General features: G+C 52.8%; 1 protein-coding gene across 2 annotated transcripts in view; it reads right to left on the bottom strand.

The window, feature by feature from the left end:
• Positions 1-4,091: 4,091 nt before the first annotated feature.
• The window catches only part of TRIM62 (tripartite motif containing 62), a 32,142-nt gene continuing 24,398 nt past the window's right edge, over positions 4,092-11,835 (bottom strand). For both annotated transcript variants that reach the window (XM_033838470.2, XM_033838468.2), the window contains exon 6: positions 4,092-6,661. In XM_033838470.2, the coding sequence (XP_033694361.1) occupies positions 6,111-6,661 (551 nt within the window). In that variant the 3' untranslated portion in view covers positions 4,092-6,110. The remainder of the gene's footprint in view (positions 6,662-11,835) is intronic.

Raw genomic sequence — 11,835 nt, 5'->3', positions numbered from 1 at the left:
CCACCTCAGCCCTGCCCCCGCCCCCTCCCAGCTGGCCGTCTGTGCTCCTTTCTCTTTCCTGGGTGGGAGGCCCTCTCAGCTGGCCATTCTCCCTCCTCAGGGACTGGGGGCCAGGACACCTGGGTTCTGGCCTTGGCTCTACCATGTGCTCTATGACCTTGAGCTAGAAACCAACTCTCTCTGGGCCTCCGGATTGGGCTGGAGGAGCCCCAAATCCTCCAGCATTCAGACTCGATCACATCATGGCCCACAGTTTTGGGGAGCTCACCAGGGCCTGGGCTTTGTGCCCCTGGCTCCAGCCTCTCGAAAGGCCCTCCCTTGTCATGACATCAGAGTAGGAAGCCCCTGGTCCTCTGGTCCAAAGTGTCCACTCTTCCCCTAGTTCACTGAATTCCTAGGGTGAATGGGGGGTATTTTGTAATAGAAATATGATAGAACTGTCAAAATTTTGAAAGAAGATGGAAGACTGTTCTTTTCTCTATCTAGGGTAAACAAAAATCCACATAATTTAATCCAGATAGAAAAGAAAAACAAAGGAAAATGAGCATATTTCAGAATAAAAGTATCCCCCCCCCCGCTATTTTTTGGAGGCTGTGCTTCCTGAATGCATCTCTACTTCTCTCTCCTTCCCTCCTCCTCCCCCCTCACTCCCTCTACTTCTGATTTCTGCTCTGCTTCCCATCACCCCTTGTTCCCCCGAGACACTGGCTAGAATTGTAGGTGTCCCAGAGTAAGGAGAAATCATCATGCCCTGGTGGCCAATGACAATTCAGCACCTTGGCCAGCACACCACCCCTCCCCCGACCTCACCACTCCTGGCCACCTGCATTTAAGCCTGTGACATGGTCCTTTGTGATGGACATTCTGGTGGAGCATTTGAGGATAGTGAACAGGGCAAGACTCAGGCAGGAGGGGAAGAAGCCAGGAATTCTGCCCAGGTGTGAACAGTCAGCCTCCCAGGATGTCCTCTCTGGCAGGAGGGAAGGCCCATCCCTAGAGCCCCTGAGCTGAGACTGTGCTGTCAAGAGACCTTATTTCCTCTCTCCATCTTCTTCTCCTTCTCTCTCTCTCTCTTTTCCCCCACCCCACGTTGGGCCCTCTCCCCCTCTCCCTTTCAAAGCTGAGCTAACGGGAGACTGTTTAACTTCACTGTTTCTATAGGAGCCGGTTGTAGTTTAACTCCTGCACACCAGTAGCTGAGGTGAACAAAGGAGAGACTCGAGGTCCAACTATTCATCCTTTCTTTGCACTTTAAAAAAAAAGAAAAAAACACACAAAAAAGAGACCTTATCTCTGTTTTTTGTTCCTGCTGCCTGCTGCCACCCCAGAGAGAAAGACCCAGAGCTAATGGCCTTGTTAGGTGCTGAGCAGGCCAAGCCCTGGGGCCAACATTAGACTTAGAGAATCCTGGATCATTAGAGCTAGTAGCTTGGCAATCAGTTAACTAGATCCCTAGCCCCTCTCTAATAGAGATGGAGAAACAGAGGTCGAGGAAGGGAGAGGGACCCGCTCAGGGTCACATAGTGCCTTCATGAGTCCACCTCTGGCCTGGGAAGTACATGAGGCGGAGCCTGCAGATGAGACTTGACTCACAATTGTGTAATTCTTTTTTTTTTTTTTTTTTTGTGGTACGTGGGCCTCTCACTGTTGTGGCCTCTCCCGTTGCGGAGCACAGGCTCCGGACGCGCAGGCTCAGCGGCCATGGCTCACGGGCCCAGCCGCTCCGTGGCATGTGGGATCTTCCCGGACCAGGGCATGAACCCACGTCCCCTGCATCGGTAGGCGGACTCCCAACCACTGCGCCACCAGGGAAGCCCCCATGAGCAATCTTTAAAGCTATATTAGTCTTAGGCTCTGCCTCCATTATTCATAATTAAAATGATGAGCAAGATCTTCAAAAAATAGGAGGCCCATTTAAAGCTCTGCCTTTTACTAAATCTTTGCTGAATATTGGAAGTCTAGCACCAACAGGCATACCATTCTCGACAGGCTTCTATTATGAAAAAAGGACAACGGAAGTAAGGCCAATCTTTCGAAAGTTCTTTACATTAAATAGATGAAGTAATCTTAATCGAAATAATAAACACTAGCTCTGCTCCCATATGGGCTTGTTAAGGTAGCAGAGCCTGGTACAATTGCACAATTCAATGGTGTGCAGCCTGGGTTAAGCTCCCATCTTGAATCCACGGGGATCACAGTTCTGGTGGCTGCTGCCTGTCACTGAAGCGGTCCTCGAAGTTGAAAGGCATTTCCAGGGAGGTAAGTGAAGAACTGGGCTTCAGCTTTGGACAGGCCTGGGTCTGATTTCCAGCTCTGCTGAGTACTGGCTGCGGGTTCCCCGGCAAGTAGTGTTTCCCAGCTCAAACACTGAGATAATGATACAACCTCATGGGCTTGTCTTGGTGTTAGAGAAGGTGCAAAAAGTACCAGCGCTTTGCTTGCTGACCACAAACAGGGATGCAAATGGGGGTTTCTGTCATTCTATCAATTCTTTCCTGCCCTGGGGAAGATCTTTCCTGATCCCTCCTTCCTCTCCAATGCTGTGCTGCCTTTACCTCCCCTCTTTGCTTACCTGTTCCATGTGGGGTTCCTGGTATTAGCCTGATAATCCCAGATTCTTTCATTCAGGATTTCTCTGGACACTTCATACCTCTTAGAGGTACCCTGATTTCCCAGAGTTCCCAGTTGTGTGTTCAGATTAGGTCCCTACAGTTACTCCCAGACACTTGGAAACTGGGAGTGAAGACTGGGCAGCGACCAGCCTTTCTTGGACCTGGTGCTGAGACTGAGTGGGGGAAGGCGAAGGAAGGAGCATGGATGGGGTGCTTCTCCTCCAGAGGACAGATCCACTGAGCAAAAATAGAGGGGTGTGGCTTTGGGGGAGTCACAGGGATCTGAGAGCATGGAGCTGGGGGGTGGAGATACTCTAGTTCCAGTATCAACTCCTACAACTTCTCTGTAAACTGGGGTGTTCTCCATCAGCCAATCAGAGACCTCTCCCTCTGCCCTTGCCAAGGGCCCCTCCTCCTCCTTGTTCATGTCCCTCTTCTTAGAACTGCAAACAAATCATGACTGGGGTTGTTCCCTCTCTCCCCTTCCCCGCCTCCTTGTATAGGTGAAGGTCCACCTCAGAGAGCATCCAGTATAACCTCCCTCATTCTGCAGGTGAGGAGACTGTGGAAAGGACCCTCACGGTACAAAATGAATCAGCACAGAACAAAAACTAGGCCCAGGAGTCCTGTTTCCAAGGCTGCTGCAGTGCACAACTGCAGGGGGTCCCAGTGGCCTTCCTACTTACAGTGTGAACAGCCTTTGTGTCCACATACAGGGCCCTGTCTCCTGGCCAGGCTGCTTCCCCATGAGTCAGAGGTGGGATGGACCTCCTTCAACACAGCAGACCTGGGGACCTTCCTGGCCTAGGTGGTCCCACACCCCTCACAAGGCACAAGGAAGAAGATAGACTGCTTAGGGGCAGAGCCAGCCCAGAGGTTCAGAAAACCCACACAGTTCCAGGCACTGATTCTGGGTGGCAGCTGGTGTGAGGGGCAGGTCCTCCCTAAATGCACTGCACTTTGCAGCTTCTCCTCCAGAGGACAGAGCCGCTGAGCAAAAATTATGCGAGATTGGTGTGATTATCCCCATTTTCCATGTAAGAAAACTGAGGTCCAGAGAGGTTAAGTCATTTCTCTAAAGGCATCCGGTGACGGAGCCTGGATTTAAGCCTACGTCTGCGGGGTTCCAGTGACTAGGCTCTTGCCGCTGTCTCATAATCTCCCCTCTGTCTGCTCCCAAGGCTACCACCACGCCCTCCTCCAGGCAAAGACTGACAGTCTTCCCTGGCTGGTAAGTTCTGACGTGAGTGCCTTGGGCTCACTCAGTTCTAAACTCACTTACCAGGTGTGCGACATGGGACTGTAGGCAAGTCATGTCCTCTCTATGAACCTCATTTTTCCTCCTCTGTAAAATGGGCATAATACTATCTACCTGGTAGGGTTGCTTTGTGGTTTAGCCATGCTGATGTATGTATGCTGCCTGCGCCAGGATAGATGGGCCTCTGTGTGTGTCAAAATGAATGGAACTGACCGCTCACAGCCTGTAACTTTAATTTAATATAAATTCATCATAACTCACAAAATGGGCAACATTTAAAATAAAAATACTGCTGGGGGTGGCCCAGATTCTGGTAGCTGAATGGTTGGGGTGAGACTGAGGATTCCTCCCACCCAAGGGAGGCCCCAGTGGGCAGCAGTTGTGAGGTGGGAGCACCCCCAAGTTCAGCTAGTCTGGCTCCTTTGAGATGGGGGTGGTCAGAGACGCCAAGTTCAGAATCTAGGCCCCAGGACTAGAAAGAAAAGCTAAGGCCTGGGAGACATTTCAGCTTGGTCCTGCAGGCCCGCTCCTGGGGCTCCTGTCCTGGACAAGGACAAAGCCACGGAGCAGGACAACTAGAGGCTCTGCTGCTTCAAAGCCAAGGCCTAGAGGTGGATTCCAATGGCGAAAACTGAAGGTGGGCTTGTTCAACAACCATTCTAACTTTCTCCTATTGTGCCTTTTTGTACGGATGAGGCTGGAAAGAAGAAAAGTACATTTCCCAGATTCCCTTGCAGCCCAGGTTCTGGATCTGACTTAAGTTTCCCCACACAGAATCCCTCGTAGACATTTGTTTTTTGTTTTTTTGCAGTACGCGGGCCTCTCACTGTTGTGGCCTCTCCCGTTGCGGAGCACAGGCTCCGGACGCGCAGGCTCAGCGGCCATGGCTCACAGGCCCAGCCGCTCCGCGGCACGTGGGATCTTCCCGGACCGGGGCACGAACCCGCATCCCCTGCATCGGCAGGCGGACTCTCAACCACTGCGCCACCAGGAAAGCCCCCCCTCGTAGACATTTGGATCTGGAAATTGAATTGAATGGGGGGAGGCGGCCCTCAGGACATCCACTGACTGGCGCGGACAGTAGCAGAGTCAGCGCAGTTCTGCAGCCAGCGGCTTCTTCATGCAGGGGCTTCCTGCAGATGCGAGCAGTGTTCCTGGTCTCAACAGACATGATGAATTTGGCGGCTGGGAGCTGTTCCTGGAAATTCAGCAGAGTCTGCTCCTCCAGCCCTTCCAATGATTTTACAAAGCCACTAGGGACCTGGTAATAAATCCTTGTCTAAAGCTAAAGCAGCTCTTGTTTTCTGCAACAGGATCCCAACTGAGACACATGCCAAGATTGATGAGGGGGGCCCAGCTGACACCCACCCCAGTGCTCAGGGCCTGACTAAAACACTGCTCCCCACAGCCTCGCTACACCCTAGCCTGGTCACAGAGGCCTGGCTGGACCCTTGTTTGGAGCTGCTGGGGACCTCCACCATCCAGTGATGCTTGTCCTACGTCCGGGTGTGCCATTATCTGGCCTTAAGACCTGTGGGCAGGAAGGTGGTGGCACAGTGACCGTAACATGTGGGCTTAACTACTGACAGTCTTCCCTGGCTGGTAAGTTCTGACGTGAGTGCCTTGGGCTCACACGGCCTGTGCCTGTGGCTTCCACAGGCCACAACATCATTTCTACCCACAGAGAAGTGGGAAAATCATGAAGCTCTTGGTACAGGGATGGAAGGAGAAGGTGGTTCTCAGGCAACCCTGGGACTAGCTACCGCCTGTGTCCACTGTGGGCTGGGATTGAGGTTAAAAAGGCCCATCACTAGCTTGATCAGGGGCAAGTCTTAGGCCTGGAAGCATAAGAGGGTTCTGTGTCTCTTTCAGGCAGACAACTGCTGGCAACCACTGACACATCCTGAGCTTAGGGCATGTGGGCAGGAGGGAGACAGAGGGACGCAGTCCCCTGCCCCTGAGAGGAGGGGCATGAGGGTTGGGCAGGGGCTGCCCTGAGGAGAAGCCACGTCACACCCTTGGACCAAAGCTGCATCCCCAGTAAGGTCAGAGCTACAGACATCAATGCTGGAAGAGCTTCGGAATCGTGGAGCACAACCTCCATTTTACAGGGAAATGAGGGTAAACAACAGGCCTGAGATATCAGGTTGGCCCGGCTGGGCTGGAGTCCCGGCCTCCGCTCTCCGGGGCAAGGCTCTCGCTGGTGGCCATGCTCAGGCCTGCGGTCTCCCTCCGCGGCACTAGATGCGGACCGTGTTGATCCGCAGCGGCTGCACGTTCTTGCCATTGGCGTGGCTCTGCCCGGGGCTGAAGTAGGAGCAGAGCTTGCCGGGGAACTTCTCGCGGAAGGTGTACAGCCAGGACATGTCATCGGCGTTATAGAAGATGAGCAGGCCTTGGTCGTAGTCCAGGAAGACGCCCACCTTGTCGAGCTTGTCGCGGACATTGAGCCGCGTCCAGGGCTCGGTGCAGGCGCTGTACTGGTTGCCGTCGTGCATGACGATGCAGTAGAAGCCACGGCTGGGCTGGATCTGGATGCTGCCCTTACGGCTCGCGGCTTCGTGCGCCAGCCCGATCACCCACTGGGTCTTCTCCGCCACCACCACCTCCCAGTAGTGGACGCCGCCACTGAAGGCCTCAGAGCCCAGCACCGACACCTCCACATCGAAGCGCTTCGGTGAGTCCTGCAGCGGCTGTGGGTGCAGGTTGCCGTAGGCCACGATGGTGCAGTCGTCGGACAGGATGAGGCGCTGGTGGGCGGTGCCCGGGTCCAGGGTCAGGGCGGCTGGCACTGCCAGGGATGGAGGAGGAAGAGAAGATGAGTGGAGAGAAGGTGGTGGACCCACTCTATGGTTCCTCCCTGAGGACAGGTTCTGGTTGGCCCCCAGGAGGCTGTGTGATGCTGAATCTGAATACAAGCCTGCCCTCCCCGGGCCTCAGCTTCCTCCTCTGTAACATGGAAGGGTGACAGCTAAGGTCCTTTCAGATTTTAACCTGGCTGCAGGGGACAGGAGCTATGGCTGCTTGCTCACTGATGGTGTCCTGGGGCAAGGCACACAGGGGGCACTCCACAAAATTTGTTGAATAAATCTGAATGCGGTCCAGAATTGGGTAACTTCAGAGCTGGGAGGGAGCTTAAAGATTATTCGGGGGTTGGATAATCACCCTATGGGGTGCTTTGGAAATTTGTTGGGGTGTTTGGGTCGTCTCAGTAGGTGGGATCCAGGGATGCTAAATGCCCTGTATGAAATGCTCAGGGCGGTCCCATGCCCCCACCGATGAGTTTCAGATGCTCCACCAGATATTCGTGTGGATGAAAACTCTTCACAATGACCTGAAGCTACAGCTTAACTCCATTTTACATATAAACATGAAATAATTTTTGTACAGTTTTAATATACACTGAACGTTTTGAAATGCAATTACCATATAAACTGGGGGAAGACTGAATTTGTTTTGTCTGGAACGTCACTGAGAATTCTTCACTTTTTTGGAAAATACATCTCTAAGAAGAACACTGTTGACCAATAAAACCTACCTATTTAAGACTGCCTTTGAGGCAGAATGATATTTTAGCTATGGTGTGAGCACCTGACTCGTTCACTATGTTTTCCAGGGTGGTTGTGAGTGAGCATCTACATACTGACATATACAATGTTTTATTATACATAATTTCCTTCTATTTTTCCTTTATATCATAGAGTATATACACACATATACATATATATGTATATGTGTATATATACTTGAAATTGTGAAAAGGTCATACTATCTTTGAGACATTACAAATTATTTGTTATGAAAAGTAGATGATGGGTCTGAAAAAGTTGAAAACCACTGATTCTAGGCCAACTCTCCCATTTGACAGATGGGGAAACTGAGACCCAGAGAGGAGATGTGACTAGTCTCAGGTCACCAGGCAAACACTGGCAGAGCCAGGTCTAATCAAGACCATGGGCAATCCAGCCCCAGCCCTCTCTTCCTGCCTACCTCTCACTCAACACCCACCACCCCACTCAGGCCCAAAGCCTTCGCCCAGACTGTTCCCTCCACCGCCTCATCTCTGCTTGTTGTAATCACACCCCATGAGGCTCAGTTCCAGGGCCCATCCTCAGGGAAGCCTTCCTGGTTGCCCAGCAGGTATGCTCACTCCTTACTCTGAAATTCCTTAACTTTGTTTGTGCCCCTCTCCTGATACGTGGGGTAGTCTTCTGTGCCCATTTCTTACCCCCATGTACACCAGGAGGGCAAGGACTGTGTACTCTCCTACCAGGCCCTCCCTGGTGGGCCCAGTGCCCAGCACACGGCCTGGCATGCGGAATGTTTCCAGAAAGGCTCACCAACCCCGCTTGTGTTGGTCTTTGGGCAGGCAGCACAGGCTGGGGCACCCGGTTCTGGGCCGGCCACACTGGCTTAGCAGGTCTGGCTCTCAAAGTCTCATGAACTCTTTCAAGGACTCTGTTTACTCTTGCCTCCCTGAGGGAGCTGATGCTCAGCCGGAAGGAGGAACCTAGAATTGGCTCTCATTAGCCTGGATGAGCATTTCCAGGGCAGAGTAAGGCAGAGGGGAGAAAAGGAGAAGGAATCCTGTCACTAGTTCCTTGGAGCAAAGAAAGGACTCCTCCAGCCGGCTCTCTGGTGCTTTCCTTATCTGGCGGAGCGGAGGCATGACTATACGTGGCAGGAGCATCATCAGCTCCTACTGGAGCCACCTCTGCTGGCTGCATACACACAGAGAAGTAAAATGCCTCGATGACGGCAATCATCTCTAACAGGGGGTGACAGCCCGTCCCTGAACTGTGCTCCTGTTCACAGTCCACTGACAAAACTGGCCATTGACTTGCAGCAAGCTCATTCCATGAGCTCTGTCAGGAGTAAATTTAGTCTTGAGTTTTACACTCTTCTTTCCTGTTCTTAGAAGTCAGAGGGCTGTATGGAAACAATTAGCCCTGTGACTAGAGGGGTCAATGCAAACACAATTTTCTATCCAGGGACATAGAAGAGGGGAGCCATGAGAAGGAGCTCATACACTGAGTCAGCGTATGAACGTTTCGCCCTGTCATCTGGTCACAGCGCAGCCTGTCGGACCAGAAGGCTCCTGCCATGTGGAATGTGGGTGTTCCCACAGTGGGATCCAGAGGTAGGAGGTGGAAGGGATGTAGGAAGTATGTGTGAGGGGGAGCTCGGGAGAGAAGAATCATCTAAACAGACACACATGGGGCCACTCCTACTGGCTGTGGAATGTGGGTCATACTCAGGTGTCTATGGCAGAGGGGCAAGAGGGACAGAGCGGGCACATTGCCAAGGTGTGGGCAGCTGTGGTTGAGTGCCTCACGGGAAACTGGGCCTTATGTCTCAGGTGCCCAGGATGATTTGAGGAGACCAGCGACAGGCAGAAACCGAGGTTAGAAGGACCAGTGGGGAGACTAGCACGCAGGCAGGAGGGCTCAGCCCCATACTCTTAAGCCTAACTAGGGCAACGTGGGCCCTTCCAGTGCCACTGATGAGTGGGGAGGACACCCTAGGAGGCAGGCAAGTGGGCTTTCAGTGGTTCTGAGATTGGGCCTGTAGGACGGAGGAAATCCTCACTGCACTGAGGGCTAACTCCTTGGCATGGACCCACAGGCTTGAAGCCCGAGGGACTTACCGGAGATAGGACCTGCCACTCATTGGGTGTGCTTAGGGGCGGGGTCTGCCGTTCATTGGTCAGTTCTGGCAATAGAGGCAGGGCTGGGGGGGCGGGACCCGATCCACAGGGGGCAGGGCCCAACAGCCCATAGGGTGAGGCTAAGGGCAGGGCCTGGCATTCTTCTGAGGCAAAGGGTGTGGCCTGATGCTTAGGAGGCTTTTACACCCCAAAGGGTGGGCTGAGGTCCACCTCCTCATAAACAGAGTTCCTGTCTTCGGGCCTCTCTCAAGTCCTCCCAGGGGCTAGGGCTGACAGGCGTTAACAGCCTTTAGGCCAGAGAGGTGCCCAGCTGGGGACATGGCAATACCTTTCCCCCTCTGAGAAGTCAGTCCCTGTGCGGGGACTGGCAATCCCTCCACCCATCCTTTATTCTCAGGAGAGGTGACAGACTCGTCAGACAGACGCAAAACAAATCCCGTCCCCTGGGGTTCACAATTTTACAGGTCAGAGCTCTTTTCTAGGTCCTGGGACACTTTTATAAAAACAGAAAGCAGGCACTGAGGCAGTCCATCTGGTCTCCAGGTGTGTTCTCCATCCATTTAAGCCTCTCTGAGACCTCCAGGTCAAAAGGCAAGGAGCGTGGACTGCGGGGGGCCCAGGAACTGTCTCCTGGCCACTATCAGCCACATACCGCAGTGGCCCAAGCGGCAGAGGAACCCCAAAGTCCAGCACCATCACCTGGCAGCGAGTGGCTTGTGCCTCTTTGTTCTCGAGGACAATCAGCTCTTTCCTCTGGCCAGGCCTTTAAGAAGTCTGGCCCCTCAGTCCTCCTGCCTTCTCAGGCCCTCAGCGGCACAGTACGGGCATTCGAAAAACATTTTCACACCTTCTAGCTCATGGGACCAGTACAGCAGCTCCAGGAGCACAAATTACTATACCCATTTTTCAGAAGAGGAAACTGAGGCTCCAGGGAGATTTCTCTGAGTTAAGTGGCTTGCTCAAGTTGCCACTTTGGGTGGAAGCAGAGCTGGAACTTGAGCTAATATCTTTCACACCATGTCCTTTCCTTTATGTGGCCCTAGAAAGCCTGTTCAGCAAGACTGAGGAACCATCTGATGATTCATGATAATCATAAGAAACAGGTATCAAGCATTTACTAAGTTCCAGGATTATTATCACAAATAAATAATCTTATTTAATTCTCCTACCTACCCTGGGAGACAAATCACACCTTCCGCATCCCTGTTTTACAGATGAGGAAACAGGCTCAGAGAAGGCAGACGTCTGCCCTGCGTCACACAGCTAGGCAGTGAACATACTGGAACCCAAAATGATTGGATTCAGATAAGCAGGAGGAGGAGAGAGCAGCCCAGGAGAGGGAGGTGGCCGGAGCAAAGGAAGTAGTGTCTGGTGTCCTCTGGACAATGGCCACCTGGCCTGGGTGGGGAGGAAGTTTGTGCCTGGCAGCTGGGGCAATCAGGCCAGGCAGTTGGAGGAGAGTTTCCAATGTCAGCTGAGAGGTAGGGCAGGGGTGTGGGTAGTGGTGGAGAGTGGAGGTTCCAGATCACGGGAGTGACAGGTGTTCTATGGAGTTCTCAGGTGACCCAATAGGAAGGCTGAACTGGAAGAGGGGCAGGCAGGAAGCTGCTAGAATCCAGGGCTAGGTCCCTGGGGGCACCTGCCCCTCCCAACTGGACAAAAAGAACCTTGGTTTTGGTAGAGGAACCAGAGTGACTTCACAGGTCCTACAGACAAAGGAAGGGGCCCAGCTAACCAGGTCACTGTTCTCTGAACCCCCAGGGGCCGCTGTCCTTGGCAGGATGTTCAGGGCACACCCTACTGCTCCCTCAGCCCCTCTCCTACAGGCAGCTTTCCCTGGGGCAGCGGTTCTTAACTGGGGCTGATTTGCCCCATAGGGGACATTGGGCAATGTCTGGAGACGAATTTGGTTGTCACAGCTGGAGGGGGTGTGTGTGCGGCATCTAGTTGGGTAGAGACCAGGGATGCTGTTAAACGTCCTACCATGCACGGGACAGCCCCCAAGACAAGGAAGTATCCAGCCCCAAATGTCAATAGTGCTGGGGCTGAGAAACCCTGCCCTGGGGCAATCAGCAAATTCCCACATCCATTTGTTCACTTGTGAGGGAGTCAAGGAGGGAACACTAGCACCCTTATAATACAGAGGAGGAAACTGAGGTTCAGAGGGAGGAAGTGACTTGTCCAAGGATGTGCAGCAAGTTCCTTCATTCAACAAATAATTATTGAGCACATACTTAATGCCAGGCCCTATTCTATTGGGTTGGCCAAAAAGTTCATTCAGATTTTTCCATATGTAA

Source organism: Tursiops truncatus, chromosome 1 (assembly GCF_011762595.2).
Source record: "Tursiops truncatus isolate mTurTru1 chromosome 1, mTurTru1.mat.Y, whole genome shotgun sequence".
NCBI lineage: Eukaryota > Metazoa > Chordata > Mammalia > Artiodactyla > Delphinidae > Tursiops > Tursiops truncatus.
This window is presented reverse-complemented; position numbering and strand designations above follow the sequence as displayed.